At 38.4% G+C, this 21,548-nt stretch overlaps 3 protein-coding genes across 3 annotated transcripts; 2 read left to right on the forward strand and 1 right to left on the reverse strand.

Annotated features, from left to right (window-relative positions):
* The first annotated feature begins 371 nt into the window (after positions 1-371).
* LOC138336930 (proton-coupled folate transporter-like) lies at positions 372-11,418 on the forward strand. Its single transcript, XM_069286560.1, has 4 exons — positions 372-1,563; positions 2,291-2,374; positions 2,876-3,032; positions 10,540-11,418. The coding sequence occupies exons 1-4, from the start codon at positions 372-374 to the stop codon at positions 10,718-10,720; spliced, it is 1,614 nt and encodes a 537-aa protein (XP_069142661.1). The 3' UTR covers positions 10,721-11,418.
* An 860-nt stretch (positions 11,419-12,278) lies between these two features.
* On the reverse strand, positions 12,279-15,773 carry LOC138336931 (proton-coupled folate transporter-like). The gene is made up of 4 exons (XM_069286561.1): positions 14,560-15,773; positions 14,185-14,268; positions 13,528-13,684; positions 12,279-12,492 (listed from the first exon to the last, which is right to left on the reverse strand). The coding sequence occupies exons 1-4, from the start codon at positions 15,740-15,742 to the stop codon at positions 12,306-12,308; spliced, it is 1,611 nt and encodes a 536-aa protein (XP_069142662.1). The 5' UTR covers positions 15,743-15,773; the 3' UTR covers positions 12,279-12,305.
* Positions 15,774-16,625: 852 nt separating this feature from the next.
* Positions 16,626-21,036, forward strand: LOC138336514 (proton-coupled folate transporter-like). Its single transcript, XM_069286022.1, has 4 exons — positions 16,626-17,877; positions 18,521-18,604; positions 19,097-19,253; positions 20,368-21,036. Exons 1-4 carry the CDS (start codon positions 16,743-16,745, stop codon positions 20,438-20,440), a joined length of 1,449 nt encoding a protein of 482 aa, XP_069142123.1. The 5' UTR covers positions 16,626-16,742; the 3' UTR covers positions 20,441-21,036.
* The last annotated feature ends 512 nt before the right edge of the window (positions 21,037-21,548 follow it).

A 21,548-nucleotide genomic window follows, 5' to 3' on the forward strand; every position in this document is an offset into this window, starting at 1 on the left:
TTTTGATATCGTTAAATTCATTTTAGCGGGACTAAATGTCGTTTCATTCACCGGAAGGTTCAAGTTCTGGGTCAAGTTAAAAAAAAAGTTCTGTCAGATGCGGAACAAATTCGCGTTATCATATTGACGGATGAAGCCTTTCGGATTTGACGGATAAGGCACAAGTTCATCCGGCAGTAGTTATCCTTCGGTATGTGGGGAAGTTGCAGGATAAATTTATATAACAGTTTACAAAGTTACACATGTACACTAGAGCAAATTAATATGTGCTATATGTAGTATGTATTGTTTAATGCATAATCTTCTCAGATAAAAGTCACGAGCGGCCTATGATAACGGCTTATACTCACATTTACAAACATTTCGTAAAGATGGACAACAATGAAGGGAAAGCTCTTCTTCCAGGTAAAAGGCGAGGAGGCGCAATTCACAAGGATTCGAAGAAAGACCAGGATGCTCATGTAAATATCTCGACAAACGATTTTATTATACGAAATTTCAATATCGTACTGTTAGCCTGCGCAATAACAATCGGTGACGTTAGTAAAGCTCAGTACATTTACAAGTGGATATCCACCAACACAGTTCTGCCGGATGCCATTTTCTTGTCAAATGGAACGTCTTCTAGTAATAACTCACAACAGTGTGCTACCAATTCATCCTCGGCTGCCGAGGATGAGTATCAGAGACTGTCAGCTCGCTTGGCATTATACTTCACCTTGACCGAAAACGGAATAGCACTTCCGGTTCTTACACTGTTTGGGATTTATTCGGATCGGATCGGTCGGAAACCATTAATGGTAGTTGGAATGGTTGTGGAATGCATAAAATACGGACTAACATCGTTTTTTATTTATAAAGATTTCCACATTCATTATCTATTTTTCACTTTTGCCGTGAACGGTTTAGGAGGCACTCACTTCACATTTTTTCTCGGCAATCTTGCAGCCATTGCGGATACCACGGCTCGGAGCAAGCAGAGATCATTCAACATAGCATTTCTGGATGCCTTGGTAGGTGTTAGCGCTTTGGTGGCCCAAATCACAGCCGGGTATATGATACAGATAACAGGATTTGTTTATATCAACATGTTGGTATTTGGGATCATCTTTATCGTAGTGTTATCTATAACATTTCTATATAAAGAAACACGTACTAAAGAACGACAACTCCAGCAACAAAAGCACAAGACATCCTGGAATATTTGTAATGCTATTAAGCGAATTACTGGGTTTTACACTCACAAAGAACAAAGAAGGAATATGCCATTATCTATCTTCCTAACATTTGCGGTGACTTTTATTCTCATGTACAGTATGTCTAGTCCTAGATCCGACATTGAGGTTCTCTACTCCTTAAATTTCCCATTTTGCTGGTCCTCTGTAAAAATAGGATATTTCCGTGCCGCTAAGGACTTTACTCAGATGGTTATTGGAGTTCTTATGATAAAGCTTCTCCATTACTTTACATCTGATGAAATGATATGTGTCCTCGGGTGTATATCTGGGATATTGTACACATCGTTAATGGCATTTGCTTCACACGATTGGATGCTGTATCTGGGTAAGTACGAGATCAAAACACGTAAAATGATTCTTACTAAGTTTGGCTACAAAATTGTCAGTTGTTCATATCTGTTCAATTTCAAATATCTAGAACATCCTTGATAAAATGATATGATAGTTGCACAATTGCAATTTAATTTGCTATGGTTAACATGCATACATTATGAAAATATGGAAACATTGTTCCTTTTGGGCATAATTTTGCTTTTGCTAAGTTTTTCATCAAGCACATCTTTGAAAAATATTTATGTTCTTATATTAAAAGGGATTGGGGAATGACAATTAGCATAATCTGTGTGGTTCACTTTATGGTTAAAATTTACTACTTACTATTTCTGTTGATGGTAGTATTTTACCCTATCTAAATACTATCTAAGCGATCTGATAGATAGTTTCTTCAGCTTTTCAGCTTAACTTGCTTGGCAAATATTTATTATTTGCTATTTCAATACGAACTGTAAAATAAATAAAGCAGTTCAAATTTATCTTCCTTTCATAATAATTCAGATAATTTATTTTTTTAGAGTTACAAACCTTTCGGTTAAGTACATATCCATTATGGCGTCGTAAATTTGTGTGTGAAACTCACTCTGTCGTTTTCTCTGAGATTATGGCGGTACGCACATAAACACATGACGTTTAAATCAATACCTTCCGGTAAAGGCAAATAACTCTGTAATAAACAAAGGCAGTGAGATTTTAATCACCATCCGTCTCTCTTTCAGGTGCGGGACTTGGTGTCATGTGTATTATACCGATACCACTGGTTAGAGGGATATTCTCAAAAACAGTTTTATCAGACAAACAAGGTAGTTACATAGCTACTGTTTTATTGTTACGTTAAAATATGCAAAGAAAGTAATAGAAGTTTAGCAAGGTCTTATCTATAAACGTCTTTTCTTCTGCCAGTATTTATATTTTGAGTCTTCACTCTATTCTCCTTTTTCTCTTGTTGAAAATTGAATATTTAGCCACTTGAGCACTGTTATTGGCGTTGTGTAAATTATTTCCACCATCTTTTGGTGTTGTTATAAAAGTTTAGGAATATACTAAATGGTATATGTATTACTAGGAAACAAAATTCTTATCTAGTGTTTACATTTAGTTGATAATTTTTTTATCGACAAACAAATTTCACTTGGTTGAGTTATGTTTAAGTTACGCCGACCAAAACAGAGCAGAGACAACCTGTGCATGTAGTATTGTTTTCAACCAGCTAAATATGAAAGTATAATTAGCGTATTATCATTTACTTCAGATGAGAGCGCGTTTGATCCTTGCTAAATAAACACACAATGATTACATTACAGGTGCGTTGTTCGCTAACATCTACATATTTGAAGTACTGTGTAGTTTGGGAGGAAGTACACTTTACAATAACATTTATGCCGAGACACAAGGTGGTATGGAGGGTACAGTATTCCTGGTGATGGCGGGCGCCTATCTCCTAACCGGAATTCTATTCGTGTAAGTATCCTCAAACTCTCAACAAAGAGTGACATTGAACTTTACTTTAATCGATATATCAGTAAAACGTAAACATAGTTTAGTTTTTTTGAGATAACGACTCTCAAAAGCATGCGATGAAGACAAAAACCTTGACATCATTTGGGTATACTACAATACCAACAGCGCAGCTAACACGGCTGAAGCTTCTCGCTTTCTCTTCAACCTATTGCTACATGTATGTCAAGGGAAACATTAAAATGATGGGAAATACAATCAATATACGTTAGCGTTATACGGTTATGTAATGGATGCAGCAGGTGGTGTTCTCTTATACATATAATACTTTTTTATTCGATGCCATACACTCGTGTCGTTCTGAGATGTATTACATAACTACCTATTCAATACAATCTTGTCAACACAATGTTTATTACATGGCTACCCATACAATACACTCCTGTCGTCTGAGGTTGTATCACATGGCTACCCATACAATACACTCCTGCGTCTGAGGCTGTATTACATGGCTACCAATACAATACACTCCTGTCGTCTGAGGTTGTATAACATGGCTACCCAAACAATACACTCCTGTCGTCTGAGGCTGTATTACATGGCTACCCAAACAATACACTCCTGTCGTCTGAGGTTGTATAACATGGCTACCCAAACAATACACTCCTGTCGTCTGAGGCTGTATTACATGGCTACCCATACAATACACTCCTGTCGTCTGAGGCTGTATTACATGGCTACCCATACAATACACTCCTGTCGTCTGAGGCTGTATTACATGGCTACCCATATAATACACTCCTGTCGTCTGAGGCTGTATTACATGGCTACCCATACAATACACTCCTGTCGTCTGGGTTGTAAACATGGCTACCCAAACAATACACTCCTGTCGTCTGAGGTTGTATCACATGGCTACCCATACAATACACTCCTGTCGTCTGAGGCTGTATGACATGGCTACCCATACAATACACTCCTGTCGTCTGAGGCTGTATTACATGGCTACCCATACAATACACTCCTGTCGTCTGAGGCTGTATTACATGGCTACCCAAACAATTAACTCCTGTCGTCTGAGGCTGTATTACATGGCTACCCATACAATACACTCCTGTCGTCTGAGGCTGTATTACATGGCTACCCATACAATACACTCCTGTCGTCTGAGGCTGTATTACATGGCTACCCACATACAATACACTCCTGTCGTCTGAGGCTGTATTACATGGCTACCCATACAATACACTCCTGTCGTCTGAGGCTGTATGTATACATGGCTACCCATACAATACACTCCTGTCGTCTGAGGCTGTATTACATGGCTACCCATACAATACACTCCTGTCGTCTGAGGCTGTATTACATGGCTACCCATCAATACACTCCTGTCGTCTGAGGCTGTATTACATGGCTACCCATACAATACACTCCTGTCGTCTGAGGCTGTATTACATGGCTACCCATACAATACACTCCTGTCGTCTGAGGCTGTATTACATGGCTACCCATACAATACACTCCTGTCGTCTGAGGCTGTATTACATGGCTACCCATGCAATACACTCCTGTCGTCTGAGGCTGTATTACATGGCTACCCATGCAATACACTCCTGTCGTCTGAGGCTGTATTACATGGCTACCCATACAATACACTCCTGTCGTCTGAGGCTGTATTACATGGCTACCCATACAATACACTCCTGTCGTCTGAGGCTGTATTACATGGCTACCCATACAATACACTCCTGTCGTCTGAGGCTGTATTACATGGCTACCCATACAATACACTCCTGTCGTCTGAGGCTGTATTACATGGCTACCCATACAATACACTCCTGTCGTCTGAGGCTGTATTACATGGCTACCCATACAATACACTCCTGTCGTCTGAGGCTGTATTACATGGCTACCCATACAATACACTCCTGTCGTCTGAGGCTGTATTACATGGCTACCCATACAATACACTCCTGTCGTCTGAGGCTGTATTACATGGCTACCCATACAATACACTCCTGTCGTCTGAGGCTGTATTACATGGCTACCCATACAATACACTCCTGTCGTCTGAGGCTGTATTACATGGCTACCCATACAATACACTCCTGTCGTCTGAGGCTGTATTACATGGCTACCCATACAATACACTCCTGTCGTCTGAGGTTGTATCACATGGCTACCCATATAATACACTCCTGTCGTCTGAGGCTGTATTACATGGCTACCCATACAATACACTCCTGTCGTCTGAGGTTGTATTACATGGCTACCCATACAATACACTCCTGTCGTCTGAGGCTGTATTACATGGCTACCCATACAATACACTCCTGTCGTCTGAGGCTGTATACATGGCTACCCATACAATACACTCCTGTCGTCTGAGGCTGTATTACATGGCTACCCATACAATACACTCCTGTCGTCTGAGGCTGTATTACATGGCTACCCATACAATACACTCCTGTCGTCTGAGGCTGTATTACATGGCTACCCATACAATACACTCCTGTCGTCTGAGGCTGTATTACATGGCTACCCATACAATACACTCCTGTCGTCTGAGGCTGTATTACATGGCTACCCATACAATACACTCCTGTCGTCTGAGGCTGTATTACATGGCTACCCATACAATACACTCCTGTCGTCTGAGGCTGTATTACATGGCTACCCATACAATACACTCCTGTCGTCTGAGGCTGTATTACATGGCTACCCATGCAATACACTCCTGTCGTCTGAGGCTGTATTACATGGCTACCCATGCAATACACTCCTGTCGTCTGAGGCTGTATTACATGGCTACCCATACAATACACTCCTGTCGTCTGAGGCTGTATTACATGGCTACCCATACAATACACTCCTGTCGTCTGAGGCTGTATTACATGGCTACCCATACAATACACTCCTGTCGTCTGAGGCTGTATTACATGGCTACCCATACAATACACTCCTGTCGTCTGAGGCTGTATTACATGGCTACCCATACAATACACTCCTGTCGTCTGAGGCTGTATTACATGGCTACCCATACAATACACTCCTGTCGTCTGAGGTTGTATACATGGCTACCCATAAATACACTCCTGTCGTCTGAGGCTGTATTACATGGCTACCCATACAATATACACTCCTGTCGTCTGAGGTTGTATACATGGCTACCCATACAATACACTCCTGTCGTCTGAGGCTGTATTACATGGCTACCCATACAATACACTCCTGTCGTCTGAGGCTGTATTACATGGCTACCCACACAATCACTCCTGTCGTCTGAGGCTGTATTACATGGCTACCCATACAATACACTCCTGTCGTCTGAGGCTGTATTACATGGCTACCCATACAATACACTCCTGTCGTCTGAGGCTGTATTACATGGCTACCCATCAATACACTCCTGTCGTCTGAGGCTGTATTACATGGCTACCATCAATACACTCTGTCGTCTGAGGCTGTATTACATGGCTACCCATACAATACACTCCTGTCGTCTGAGCTGTATTACATGGCTACCCATGCAATACACTCCTGTCGTCTGAGGCTGTATTACATGGCCCATAATACACTCTGCCTGGTATTACATGGCTACCCATTACAATACACTCCTGTCGTCTGAGGCTGTATTACATGGCTACCCATGCAATACACTCCTGTCGTCTGAGGCTGTATTACATGGCTACCCATACAATACACTCCTGTCGTCTGAGGCTGTATTACATGGCTACCCATACAATACACTCCTGTCGTCTGAGGCTGTATTACATGGCTACCCATACAATACACTCCTGTCGTCTGAGGCTGTATTACATGGCTACCCAAACAATACACTCCTGTCGTCTGAGGTTGTATCACATGGCTACCCATACAATACACTCCTGTCGTCTGAGGCTGTATTACATGGCTACCCATACAATACACTCCTGTCGTCTGAGGCTGTATTACATGGCTACCCATACAATACACTCCTGTCGTCTGAGGCTGTATTACATGGCTACCCATACAATACACTCCTGTCGTCTGAGGCTGTATTACATGGCTACCCATACAATACACTCCTGTCGTCTGAGGCTGTATTACATGGCTACACCCATACACATATAATACACTCCTGTCGTCTGAGGCTGTATTACATGGCTACCCATACAATACACTCCTGTCGTCTGAGGCTGTATTAATGGCTACCCAACAATACACTCCTGTCGTCTGAGGCTGTATTACATGGCTACCCATACAATACACTCCTGTCGTCTGAGGCTGTATTACATGGCTACCCATACAATACACTCCTGTCGTCTGAGGCTGTATTACATGGCTATCCTGCCATACATGCAAATACACTCCTGTCGTCTGAGGCTGTATTACATGGCTACCCATGCAATACACTCCTGTCGTCTGAGGCTGTATTACATGGCTACCCATACAATACACTCCTGTCGTCTGAGGCTGTATTACATGGCTACCCATACAATACACTCATGTCGTCTGAGGCTGTATTACATGGCTACCCATACAATACACTCCTGTCGTCTGAGGCTGTATTACATGGCTACCCATACAATACACTCCTGTCGTCTGAGGCTGTATTACATGGCTACCCATGCAATACACTCCTGTCGTCTGAGGCTGTATTACATGGCTACCCATACAATACACTCCTGTCGTCTGAGGCTGTATTACATGGCTACCCATACAATACACTCCTGTCGTCTGAGGCTGTATTACATGGCTACCCATACAATACACTCCTGTCGTCTGAGGCTGTATTACATGGCTACCCATACAATACACTCCTGTCGTCTGAGGCTGTATTACATGGCTACCCATGCAATACACTCCTGTCGTCTGAGGCTGTATTACATGGCTACCCATACAATACACTCCTGTCGTCTGAGGCTGTATTACATGGCTACCCATACAATACACTCCTGTCGTCTGAGGCTGTATTACATGGCTACCCATACAATACACTCCTGTCGTCTGAGGCTGTATTACATGGCTACCCATACAATACACTCCTGTCGTCTGAGGCTGTATTACATGGCTACACATGCAATACACTCCTGTCGTCTGAGGCTGTATTACATGGCTACCCATACAATACACTCCTGTCGTCTGAGGCTGTATTACATGGCCCCATACAATACACTCCTGTCGTCTGAGGCTGTATTACATGGCTACCCATACAATACACTCCTGTCGTCTGAGGCTGTATTACATGGCTACACATGCAATACACTCCTGTCGTCTGAGGCTGTATTACATGGCTACCCATACAATACACTCCTGTCGTCTGAGGCTGTATTACATGGCTACACATACAATACACTCCTGTCGTCTGAGGCTGTATTACATGGCTACCCATACAATACACTCCTGTCGTCTGAGGCTGTATTACATGGCTACCCAAACAATACACTCCTGTCGTCTGAGGTTGTATCACATGGCTACCAAAATACACTCTGGTCTGGTGTAACATGGCTACCCATACAATACACTCCTGTCGTCTGAGGCTGTATACATGGCTACCCATACAATACACTCCTGTCGTCTGAGGCTGTATTACATGGCTACCCATACAATACACTCCTGTCGTCTGAGGCTGTATTACAAGGCTACCCATACAATACACTCCTGTCGTCTGAGGCTGTATTACATGGCTACCCATGCAATACACTCCTGTCGTCTGAGGCTGTATTACATGGCTACCCATACAATACACTCCTGTCGTCTGAGGCTGTATTACATGGCTACCCATGCAATACACTCCTGTCGTCTGAGGCTGTATTACATGGCTACCCATGCAATACACTCCGTCGTCTGAGCTGATTAACATGGCTAAAATACACTCCTGTCGTCTGAGGCTGTATTACATGGCTACCCATACAATACACTCCTGTCGTCTGAGGCTGTATTACATGGCTACCCATGCAATACACTCCTGTCGTCTGAGGCTGTATTACATGGCTACCCATGCAATACACTCCTGTCGTCTGAGGCTGTATTACATGGCTACCCATACAATACACTCCTGTCGTCTGAGGCTGTATTACATGGCTACACATACAATACACTCCTGTCGTCTGAGGCTGTATTACATGGCTACCCAAACAATACACTCCTGTCGTCTGAGGCTGTATTACATGGCTACCCAAACAATACACTCCTGTCGTCTGAGGTTGTATAACATGGCTACCCAAACAATACACTCCTGTCGTCTGAGGCTGTATTACATGGCTACCTAAACAATACACTCCTGTCGTCTGAGGTTGTATAACATGGCTACCCAAACAATACACTCCTGTCGTCTGAGGTTGTATCACATGGCTACCCATACAATACACTCCTGTCGTCTGAGGCTGTATTACATGGCTACCCACATACAATACACTCCTGTCGTCTGAGGCTGTATTACATGGCTACCCATACAATACACTCCTGTCGTCTGAGGCTGTATTACATGGCTACCCATACAATACACTCCTGTCGTCTGAGGCTGTATTACATGGCTACCCATGCAATACACTCCTGTCGTCTGAGGCTGTATTACATGGCCCCACCCATGTAATACACTCCTGTCATCTGAGGCTGTATTACATGGCTACCCATACAATACACTCCTGTCGTCTGAGACTGTATTTACATGGCTACCCATACAATACACTCCTGTCGTCTGAGGCTGTATTACATGGCCCCATACAATACACTCCTGTCGTCTGAGGCTGTATTACATGGCTACCTATGCAATACACTCCTGTCGTCTGAGGCTGTATTACATGGCTACCCATGCAATACACTCCTGTCGTCTGAGGCTGTATTACATGGCCCCATACAATACACTCCTGTCGTCTGAGGCTGTATTACATGGCTACACATACAATACACTCATGTCGTCTGAGGCTGTATTACATGGCTACACATGCAATACAATCTTGTGAAGTTACTGCAACAACAAAATTACTATATTCTCGGTATTTCAAAGTTACTTTTAGAAACTTCGCTGAATTTACTTTCAAAAGCACAAACAATGGAATTTGTGTTAAAAATATCATGGAATTATCATGCACATTTGTAAATAGAATTTATTTGCAGTCGCGGTATTTTCTACGAACTTTATTAAAAATGACGGGCTAACATAATTGTAAAATTTTAATAAAAAAAAGTCGAGCATGAGAGACTTTATAAAAAATGTATGACCCTTTTATATGTGAATAGGAAAGATAAGGATATTATACCATCGGAATAACAAAATGTTGTAAAACTCTAGCATGAAGCTTCGGGTTTTGCAACATTTTGTGAACCTCGAGTAGAATAAATATCCTTATCCTTCATATCTACACATTTAATTTTTTCACACAACTTCACGGGAACTCAACACGGTCATATCTGATAAAATGATATTATCCTAGGGTATATTCCAGACAAATTAAATCAAGTATTATTAACCTACGTTATTTGATCTTAATTCTGTGTACCCTAATTCTTATTGATGTGTTTTCAGTATCTGTATGTTCATGACAGCGTCTAGAGAAGTGACCAATGAGGAGATCTATAACAATCCTTCCGTGAACTCCAAAAGAAGTGACACCCCAACGATAGATACCGTTGTCTTCAGACATAACACACCAGCGGACATTGTTCACAGTACTGAATCCAACATGGAGGCAGACGACGCTGTGTAATTTTAATTATTTTATTTATTGAGTAATTGTCTCTGGATGAACGTATTTATCTCTGAAAGGCGAGTATTAGTCTGAAAAAGGTAAATGGTTGTGCAGTGTTTCATACTTTTGTTTTATTTATCTATAAGTCTGAACATACTTCAATATCATAAGGCATACGCAAATCGATTAGATACAAGGGAAATGAATAATACCCTCTCCATTAAAAATTACACGTAAGTGTTATCAATACATGTTTGTAATTGTATCTGTCATTGAATGACTTTTAAACAGTACCTTCCACAAAGTATCATAAATGCATGTCATGTCTGCAATATTAGAACTGTTGCCCTTTTTATAGTGCTATATCACAAAAATATTTTTTCAATATATATATAATATTTACTGACAACACATCGCATACAGGAGAGGCCGTCCTTAGCTGTTAGTAGGATGTTAAGATAATAAACCAACGTGTCAGGTGAGATTCTGTCTATCATCTCTAGGAAAGGATAAATTGATCTCCTAAAATGTAACCGCCAATTTATTGATCTTAAAAAGCGATTTTCTGAAAATAATAAGCAATGATAAAGGATTAACATTAATAATTCGTGTAACGCGCACCATTGGATATGCTAAAGCACCCAATGTATGTTACACACCAATGCATGTCAAAATATGACAACCAATGTTTAATTGATTTCAATATGTAGATGTTTTAAGCTTGTACATTTTGTTGTAGAAACAGGCACGTGACCCGTGATTGTTAGCCATTTTATCTATGTTACATCAATGTGTTTTGATATTAAACTGAACAGCAACTCGTGTCTTTTGTTGCTATTTTTCAAAACAAAATACCAATTACTCATACAACAGTCGGTCGACCTAAAATGTTTTATACCACATTACAAATCAGATGTACATGTACTACTTTTCTAAGAGTACGTTTTCTAAGTATACCGCTGTATTTTTGTCAAAAAAAAAATGTCAATAGAATCTGCGTTGCTCCTTCTTCGTAAGTGATTGGTCGAAACGCGAGCTGTCAATCAAACTGCCCGGATACCGCGCGTGAATTTTGCATTTTGAGTATGTTTCGAGGTTTGTTCCGACATTGAAAAAACATACACGTGCCTTTTCAATTATAAGGAGTAGCATCATACTATCTGGCGATTGCTCAAATCCCATCGGTAATGAATGTTACATAAGTAGAATATTGTTACACGTTCCTAAATATCGATTCACCGGATTGTGACTGTAACTAAGTTTTATAGCTATATAAATGATTGCATTTACAGATAAAGAGAAGTAAACAATGCGGAAATCAACTCATATACGAAATCTTTGAATACTTTTATTTCTTTTTAATTTCTTTTACAATTTCCTTACAATGCATGTTCCTCCATGTAACGCCGTAGATGGAGCTAGTTCTTTTGTGCTGTGTCATCATTTTGCATGTACTGATATGGATACTGAGCCAAAACAAATGATAATTGGAAATACTTATTTGCTATATTATGCGAGGATGGATCGCTTCATTTAGAACTTACTTCTGATCATGAGTAATGTATGCATCTTACATAGTACATAAGAATCTTTGAATATTATATCAGACTGAGTGTTCTACCTCTGTGTTAGTTTCTATATTGTTGGTAACATCCAAAGGGCTACTTGCCAATAGATCAACGGTATCTGTTGGTAATGTTTCACTTGTAGTCGAGTTCACGGACGGACCAATGTTCACACTGACATCATCAACTGTAGTCTCTCTTGACGTAGTTGTACATATACACACACTTGAAATAAAACAATACACTTATCATTCCAAAGATAGTATTTATTTAAGCATTATTCTTAATATCGTTTGGGGTTATGAAGTCAAAGACGGAAGGATCCTTTCATAAACCGAAAAGATGTTTAGATAATGTTATAAAGTTTATTAAATAAGTCAGTGGGGGAACAAATCAGACAAACATTTTCGTGTTTTTAATTAATCAATCAATTATTTTTTTTTCAACATTAAATTGAATTCAAATATAGCAGATTAATATCTAAGCCACTAGTTTAGTTTGACCAATGGCTGTCCCACTTTTAAAATTTCCCCGTGAAAAGGTTCCTCGTGTGTGACATCACAATATTTGCCGTACAATTATTCAGAATATGGAAAAAATAACCTCGATCTCATGAACGATAGAAATGAGTGTAACAAATCAAATCTTTTAATAAATGCAAAATAATTGATAATAAAAAATGTAAAAATGGAATCGAAGCTAAACTTACTTTTAACACAATGCATATTTAAGTACATGTACATTGTACAAAAGTCATCGCGAAAAAAAATCACATTCAAAACAATGACACCTCCAGCCGACGAAATTGACTTTATTATGCATGATCAAAATTATTTTTCAAATGAGAGTTTTATGTAGATCATGAAACTTAACTTTCGAACATTTCACAAATCTTGATTTCCAAAACTCATTTGTAGTTCACAATATTGTCATTAGTTTGCTGATGAAGACGTGGCTATGAATTAAGAAGTCTTAAGATTATTTACTCTTTTATCATGATTACGAAAAATGTGATTAGTTAAATTATTCATATTTTTATATTCAAACACCCGAATTGGCAACCACAAAAATATGGAAAAAAAACAACAACAAAAAACTTACATTTATTCATCAATTTTATGCAATATTTCATGTATTGTTTGGTGCCTATATTAAATATTCACTATTTCAACCGAACATAAGGTTTTGTAGAGTAAGACACATTTTGATCTAATGAGACGATATATATGGTGACAGAGACAGATTGGGGAGTATACATACATTAATAAGATTCCGGAGATGAAGTAGGCGCCCGCCATCACCAGGAATACTGTACCCTCCATACCACCTTGTGTCTCGGCATAGATGTTATTGTAAAGTGTACTTCCTCCCAAACTACATAATATCTCAAATATGTAGAGGTTAGCAAACAATGCACCTGCAACAAGTCAGACGTAACATAAATAAGCCTGATCATATGTACTTTGAGGAAATCTAAAAGTTTGTTATCACCATAGAGAGAACGAAAACAATATTCAGATTTATACCTGTATAATGCTAAGTTGTAAGTTGTAATTCATCAATAGTTATTCGTCATATTACAGATAGAAATCCATTGTGACGTCATTATTGTGTGAGCTAAATTAAGTCTTTAGCCTCTCTCTGCAAAATATGACGTTACGATCGAATAATATGACGTCACAAGCAATATCTACCTGCAAAAGCAGACAATTCTGTAATATGCAAATACGAAAGCTCGCGAAGAAAGAGAAACATTCATTTGATTCCATATCATGATTTCAATGCATGAATGTACCTTATTCATTACGCCTTTTATTGCATAATTTATTCGAAAATATACCATTACATCCTCTGTTAAATATGCTTTAAATATTTTAAAAGTGTTGATTGGAATACAGAATATAATACAAGATGTACCTTGCTTATCTGGTAAAACTGTCTTCGAGAAAATTCCTCTGATAAGAGGTACCGGGATTATGCAAAAGATGCCAAGCACTACAGCTGTTGAAAAATAAAAAATAATATAATTCATTGGTAATTAAATATTAGAAATGTATAAAACGATAAGCATGAATTAACATTTTCAAGGATAGCTTAAGCGTCTTTATAAACAAATTAACAACACACTTGAAAATGCGGTTGCAGTATGAAACCTCATGAATACATTGTAACTGCCTGTTGAAGTACAAATAAAACAAATCTCACATTTGGTCTTTTGTTATACAAAGGAATTACTTTATTTTTTTTACTAATTTAATTTTATCAGCCGCAATCATTTTGATTTAAACTTACCAATATACAGCATCAAGTCGTTTGTTGCAAAACCCATAACAACCATCGACGCTATTCCAGATATGCATCCAAAGATACATATCATTTCATCAGTCGTACAGTAATGGAGAAGCTTAATCATCAGTACTCCAATAACCAATTGGAAAAAGTCTTTAGCAGCACGGAAATATCCGATCTTCACAGACGACCAGCACAATGGAAAATTTAGGCAATACAGAATCTCAATATCAGATCTGGGACCAAACAAACTGTAGATGAGTATGAACACAACTGCGGTTGTTAGAAAGATAGATAAAGGCATATTCCGTCTTTGTTCTTTGTGAGTGTAAAACCCAGTAATTCGCTTGACAGCATTAGAAATATTCCAGGACGTCTTGTGGTCGGAAACATTATTGCAATGTCCGAAATTGTGAGTTTCAATATGCAGACAAATAATAGATACTACAACTAATAGAAATAGACCAGCCACCAGCATGTTGATATAAACAAAACCTGTTATCTTTATCATATACCCGGTCGTAATCTGGGCCACCAGGCCGCTCACACCTACCATGGCATCAAGAAATGCAATGCTGAACGATCTGTCTTTACCCGGCGCTGTGGTATCTGCAATAGCACCAAAGTTTCCAAGATAAAATGTAAAATACGTCCCTCCTGTACCACAAATTCCAAATGTTATAAATAGATAGTTGATATGGAAATCCTTATAAATAAAGAAAGATGTCAACCCATATTTGATACATTCCACAATTGTTCCAGCGACCATCAAAGGTTTTCTACCTACTCGATCCGAATAAATTCCGAAAAACATTAGAACCGGAAGTGCTAACCCTTTTTCGGTCAAGGTGAAGTATAAAGCCAAGCGAGCTGACAGTCTCTGATACTCATCCTCGGCAGCCGAGGATGAATTGGTAGCACACTGTTGTGAGTTATTACTAGAAGACGTTCCATTTGACAAGAAAATGGCGTCAGACAGAACTGTGTTGGTGGATATCCACTTGTAAATGTACTGAGCTTTACTAACACCTCCGATAGTCACTGCACAGGCTATCAGTATGATATTGACATTCCGTATAAGCAAGTCCTTGGTCGAGGCAGTAACATGAACATCTTTGCTGTAAACTTCCTTCTTTAATACTTGTCTTTTGTTTAGAAGAAGGGTACTCCGTTCATTGGTATCCATCTCAAATGATATGACTATAAACCTGCGTGTAATCAGGTTGGTCACATGTACCGATATTGTTCATTATCTATATAAAAAACGCTACTAGTCTATTCACTACACACTTCTAGGTTAAGTGTACTAAGTGACCTTTTGCAGGATTGGACTGGGTTAATCAGAGGTGATCAGGTAGCGAAATCGGTAGAGCATCGGAGGTCCCGGGTTCGAATCCTGGTTTGGCCCCTACGTTTTTTCTTCCTCTCTTGTTACAAACTTTACGCCAAATAAAGTACCCATGATCGTGGTGGAAGGGTCTTGTATGTCGTTGAGAGCGAATACCTTGAAAAGGGAAGGAGGAGTGTGGCAGAATTTAATTGGTTGATTATTAGTGACCATTTCAGTAAGTAGAGCATCCTGATAGTTTTTGGAGGTCCCGGGTTCGAGTCCCAGTTTAACCGCTATATTTTCTCCTCGCCTGTTACAGAGTTATTTATTATAACTGAAATTTCCCGAAATATAATAAAAACTATCAAAAACAATATGATTTCTTTGTACAATATTTATTCAGTAATTCGTATGACATGGATCTTCTGATATCGGCATCCGTTGTTTGTTATAAATAAATAAAGCAATCAATATAATTGGTCAATTATGAATTGCTTAATACTAAAGCCAATCAAAACTTTTACTGAAAATGCTACATAGTTTGACATAATAAAAACCGAAAAAAATCTAAACATACATATATAAGCAAGGTAAATATGTTACTTATGTGTTATGCAGCTCGAGGTATCTATCTAGGTTATTGTGGTATCACGGGATGATAACGGGTATATACTGTATAATGACCCGCTGTCTATAAATAACATTTATATCCCAAATGAGAGCATCTGTAATCTTAATATCGCAACAACACTGCTATCCATGTACAATGTTCTCAATGTATTGAAGTAATGAAGAGCTGTGTGATTATTTCCTCCGTGAAGAACCTACTGTACACAGGTTATTAACAATCACTGAAATGAAGGTGAATCCACAGAAGCTGGTATCCCACAGTCTGGGTCCTACGGCTGGGACAAATAAAGATGAGGGACGCCCATTGAATGGATATAAACAAACCCAAACGTCAGGGTTGTTATTGAGGTATTTCCTTATGATACTGTTTGCCATTGGCTTCAGCACGTTTTTGTTATGCAAGAGCCAGTTCATCTACAAACGAATCAGTGATGATAGATCTGGATCTTCCTTAAACAAATCCGCGGTGACGTGTGGGGAAATCAATGGATCTGTAGCTGAAGATGAAAGTCAGACAGAGGCAGCTAGTCTTACCTGGCGTCTAAGTATGGTACAGATGGCTGTATCCATCCCAATGATTGTGTTACTAGGTACCTACTCGGATATTATCGGACGTAAATACTGTTTACTCATTTCCTTTGTCTGTAATGCCTTACTCTATGGATGTACGTGTTTAGTAGCGGCGCTCGATTTACCCCTGGGGTATCTATATGTAGGGTACGCCCTGTCTGGTCTTGGTGGCGCCCATTTCAACCTCTTCGCCACTCTGTCAGCCTCTATTGCAGATTTAACAGTTGCCAGTAAATCGAGATCCTTGTCGTTCGCCATTCTTTACTTTTCAGCTGGCGTTGGGCTATCCTCTTCCCAGCTAGCCGAAGGATATATAATCAAACTATATGGTTTTGTGTGGCCACTGGGCTTTGCCTCCGTTATTGTATTACTTGGCGCGGTTATCATATTTCTATTTTTCAAAAATGAAATTCCAATCAAGAGTTCTGGAATAAAGGATATTCTATCAAATATGAAAGTATTTTTCAGCGGCAAAGAAAAATATAAACGAGCACCAAAATGGGTGTTTATTGTGTCCATAATCGGTATGTTTCTATTCTACTCTCCAAACGACAACAGGGTAGATTTAGAAACTCTGCTACAATTGCGGTCGCCATTTTGTTGGGACTCTCAGTACGTTGGCTGGTACCAGTCCGGTGAGTCCGCTGTCCACATGCTCGCCGGTCCGTTACTCATGATGATATTACAGAAGTTTTACAGTGACGAAACCATAGCCGTGGCTGGTCTACTATCGGGGATGTTGTTCTATCTGTTGTTTGCTGTTGCATCTTCAGACTGGATGATATATGCAGGTAAGCATTAAATGATACTTCTTTAATGTATACTTTAGTAGTTTTTGTTCTTCGGTTATTTTGAGACAAAATACAAAGAGGTAGTGGCATTCTTTGATTCGACAACCAAAGCTACTTCAAACTATTTCAAATTATTTGCAGACAATGCAAGCATCTTGAATTTTGAAAACATTTTAGATTGAAGGAAGGGAGACTTTAAAAATCGAAAAGTCGTTTTGTGTATATATATAATCATTGGTGCGCGTTAACGCTTCTCTGTTATTTCTGGTCTTAGTTTAGCATTGGCTAAATAAATAAGGAAAGCAATTCCATATTGTAAACTGTATTTTTATGCAATTGTACAGTGTAGCTTAAATTTAATACAAATCACATAAAAACAATTACCGTTGTAACGTTATATCGCATATAGAGACATCACTCACAAACTATTCAATCATATGTCGACGTCGTAAATTTGATCACATGCTAAATTCATCAACAATAAAACTCGCATTTGTATTATATTTTCGCAATTTTTTTTTTTTGACAAAAAAGTGATTGTATAATTTCCTTGTTGAACGATGCAGATAATATCTTAAAGCTTTTATTTTTTTTTTATTTTTGTGTAAAAAATTTATGTTGTATAAATAATACATATTTTCAGGTGCCGCCCTCGGAATCTTGATGATGGCTGTCCCAGCATGTTTAAAAGCGTCACTTTCAAAGATGGTTCCATCGGATTTTCAAGGTACATATAAATATAAAAATAACCTTGCAAATATGTCCATGATAGTTGTGGTGAGTATCAAGTTATTGAATATCTAGGCGATTGATTTGCCGATATTTTTTATTTTTTTCTATTTCACATTTGTTTCTAATAAATAATGTGATCTAATATTCTAATAAATAATGTGATCTAATATTCGACAATTCGCTAAAAATCAGTTTAATAAACTACAGTAATAAATATTTAAAAACACAGTTAAAAACACTGATTTTAAACGTTTTATTTTTTTCCGATATAACGCTGGTTTACGTTGCATCATTTTGAACTAAAATTTGGCCAAATTTGTGTTTAAAATTGCTTGATAGAACGGCATTGGTCACGCTATTTAATATTGTTACTTTTCTTTAATTTGTTCTGAATTAGAAAAATATTCCAAATTATCATAGTTATATTGTTTTCACATTTACCATACCTCCTAAGTACGGGTGCTATATCATCTTTCTTTATTGACAGGTTCTCTATTTGCATGTATTTACTTAATGTCTGTGTTCTCTACCATGACTGGCTCTACCATCTTTAACAACATATACGCCAACACTCAGACTAGCATGCACGGACTGACCTTCCTAGTGATGGCTGGATTTAACCTAGTGGCCATTTTTTGTATCATGTAAGTATGGCGAAGTTTTTCACACTAGCAAACTGTTATAACATTATCAAGTACTTACTTGGCACGTGGGATATTGGAATCACCAAGGTGGTCCTTGCTTTGCATTCTCAGTTGGGCTTTTGCGGTTGCAAGGTGGTTCGCTTAAGTACATAAACTACGTACCCTATCCCCCATACCAGGTTAGAAGGATGAGTGGGTTGAAAAATACATTTTGTATTATCTGAAAAACGCATAAAACCGCCGGTGAAATAACCTAAATTGTAAGTACTAATCTCTTCCATGGCGATATGGTGTTTGTGTTTCAAACTTGATATACACGCAACATATAGCTCAGCCAGATACAGTCAGATACCTCCAGTTGCACGAAACCGAGAGAAAGGAAGGGGGAGGGCCATATAATGAGGGCTGATGTTCATGGGAATGTAAAGAACTTTGAGAAATCTCTTATGTTATAAGGAACAAAACAGTACGTTTTCGGACAATTTTCAATATGAAAACATTTTTAATTAGCAGACGTAACAAACGTCTATCAGTGTCAATATCATGTCACCTTTTACTATTTGGTCTTTGCATATTAAAGAGTTATCTTTATTTGAGGGTAGTTATCGAATGTGATGTCATGTGCTGGCGAAAGTAACGTCATATTTTTCAGAGTTAAATTACATGAATATTGCTCACAAAAAATGACGTCACAATCGACATCTTTCAGTAAGGGATATAACTCTGTGACATGTAATGATGGAATAGACTTTTTGTAATGTATATAAAATATATATTGATAACCTGATTGACAACGGTTTTCTATTCAATAGAAGGATATAAGTCTAAGCTGATTATGGGGATTCTCGTGCCCAATTTCGTTAATTAACTTTATGAATTGATTAACTTAAAATTCCTTAGAGAAAAGCATTACAGAAAATAAGGAAAACATACGAGGTTATATGAAGTTTAAGGGATATTCGTGGCCTGTCTCCAAATTCTTCTCGATGCTTAACTTACAACAGTGGTCTGATCTGTTTCTTTGTCATTTATTATTTTATTTTTTATTTATTTGTTTTTCTATTTATTTATCTATTTATTTATTATTTATTTATTTATCTATCCATTTTTTCAGATCTGTGATTGCCTTTAAGAAGAGTGATAGAGGTTTGCAGATAGCATCCAATATATCAAATATAAACGTCTAGTAATGAGAAAGACATCCACAGCAAACAAGATGGAATTGTAATCACGTACCAATTGGTTATAAAGCACACACTAACACCATTGATGTTTGAAATCTTGAAAGTGTGATACTGTAGACCGGTGAAATTAAGAACTAAAATTTTAAAAAAAGAAAAGAAATGAAGAAAAAAAACCCACATGATTAGCTATACGATGAGTGCCAGGAATAAAATACTTTATATTTACTATATTTGTTTTAATTCGAGTTATATAGGGATAATTACATATTTTTGTTCTCTTCGTATTGATTTATAAATATTTTGTTTTTGATGTGTGATAGATGTTTATAGAACGGGATGAATGAAGCTTCAGCTTGTGTTTGTAGTGTGATGAGTGAAAGCCCTCCAGGATGGGGAAAGTTCTTGCATTCCTGAAAGCTGCAACCTTAGCAGCTTTTGAATATTTAAATGTTTCTGGGAAATTAAATATTTTAAACATTTGCGATCATTTCGATCAATAGGAAAGTGAAAATTTAAATGAAGCTTAATGTTTTTCTAGACATATTAAGACATTATCTAGAAAGATATCAATCAAAGAGCGATAACTCAAATAGTCTTTCTGCATTGAACCAGAATACAAAACTGAACTGTTCAATTGCTAAATAATTTCTTTGATATTTTGTTTATTTCACTTAGCATTATAAGATTATCTCTTCATCATTATGGTAAACTCGACAGGCTTCATTTTACAGAAATACCATTTTTCATTAGTTTCGAAAAATGATTGTAATAGTTCACCCATCCTCGATACTCCATGAGCCCTGCAGGTAGGGCGTTAGAATTGTACCTGCTGCCCCTATTGCTTGATCGTAAAAGGCGACTAAATTAAGGATCTTACCTTTTCTCTTCTTCCTAACATACAGGGAGTGGGACGACTGGTTCGCCCGTAATGTGACAGGGTGGGGTATGTTGCTTGGTGTCTTCGGCGGCATGCTTCAGTGATATAGCACTATAAAAAGGGCAACAGTTCCACTATACAAGAAGACACAATGTGAATATACCTCAGTCTCCTAAAACACGCACCTCGCACAACATACACGCAACACATCGTATACATGGGAGGCCGTCCTTA

This window comes from Argopecten irradians, chromosome 12 (assembly GCF_041381155.1).
Source record: "Argopecten irradians isolate NY chromosome 12, Ai_NY, whole genome shotgun sequence".
NCBI lineage: Eukaryota > Metazoa > Mollusca > Bivalvia > Pectinida > Pectinidae > Argopecten > Argopecten irradians.

Coding starts and splice junctions, on each gene's coding strand:
- LOC138336930 (XM_069286560.1), top strand. CDS start 372: ATGGACAACAATGAAGGGAAAGCTCTTCTTCCAGGTAAAAGGCGAGGA. Junction 1,564..2,290: donor CGATTGGATGCTGTATCTGG/GTAAGTACGAGA, acceptor TCTCTCTTTCAG/GTGCGGGACTTGGTGTCATG. Junction 3,033..10,539: donor CTAACCGGAATTCTATTCGT/GTAAGTATCCTC, acceptor ATGTGTTTTCAG/TATCTGTATGTTCATGACAG.
- LOC138336931 (XM_069286561.1), bottom strand. CDS start 15,742: ATGGATACCAATGAACGGAGTACCCTTCTTCTAAACAAAAGACAAGTA. Junction 14,269..14,559: donor CGACTTGATGCTGTATATTG/GTAAGTTTAAAT, acceptor ATTTTTCAACAG/CTGTAGTGCTTGGCATCTTT. Junction 12,493..13,527: donor ATCTCCGGAATCTTATTAAT/GTATGTATACTC, acceptor TTTTATTTCAAG/TGTGTGTATATGTACAACTA.
- LOC138336514 (XM_069286022.1), top strand. CDS start 16,743: ATGAAGGTGAATCCACAGAAGCTGGTATCCCACAGTCTGGGTCCTACG. Junction 17,878..18,520: donor AGACTGGATGATATATGCAG/GTAAGCATTAAA, acceptor ACATATTTTCAG/GTGCCGCCCTCGGAATCTTG. Junction 18,605..19,096: donor GGTTCCATCGGATTTTCAAG/GTACATATAAAT, acceptor CTTTATTGACAG/GTTCTCTATTTGCATGTATT.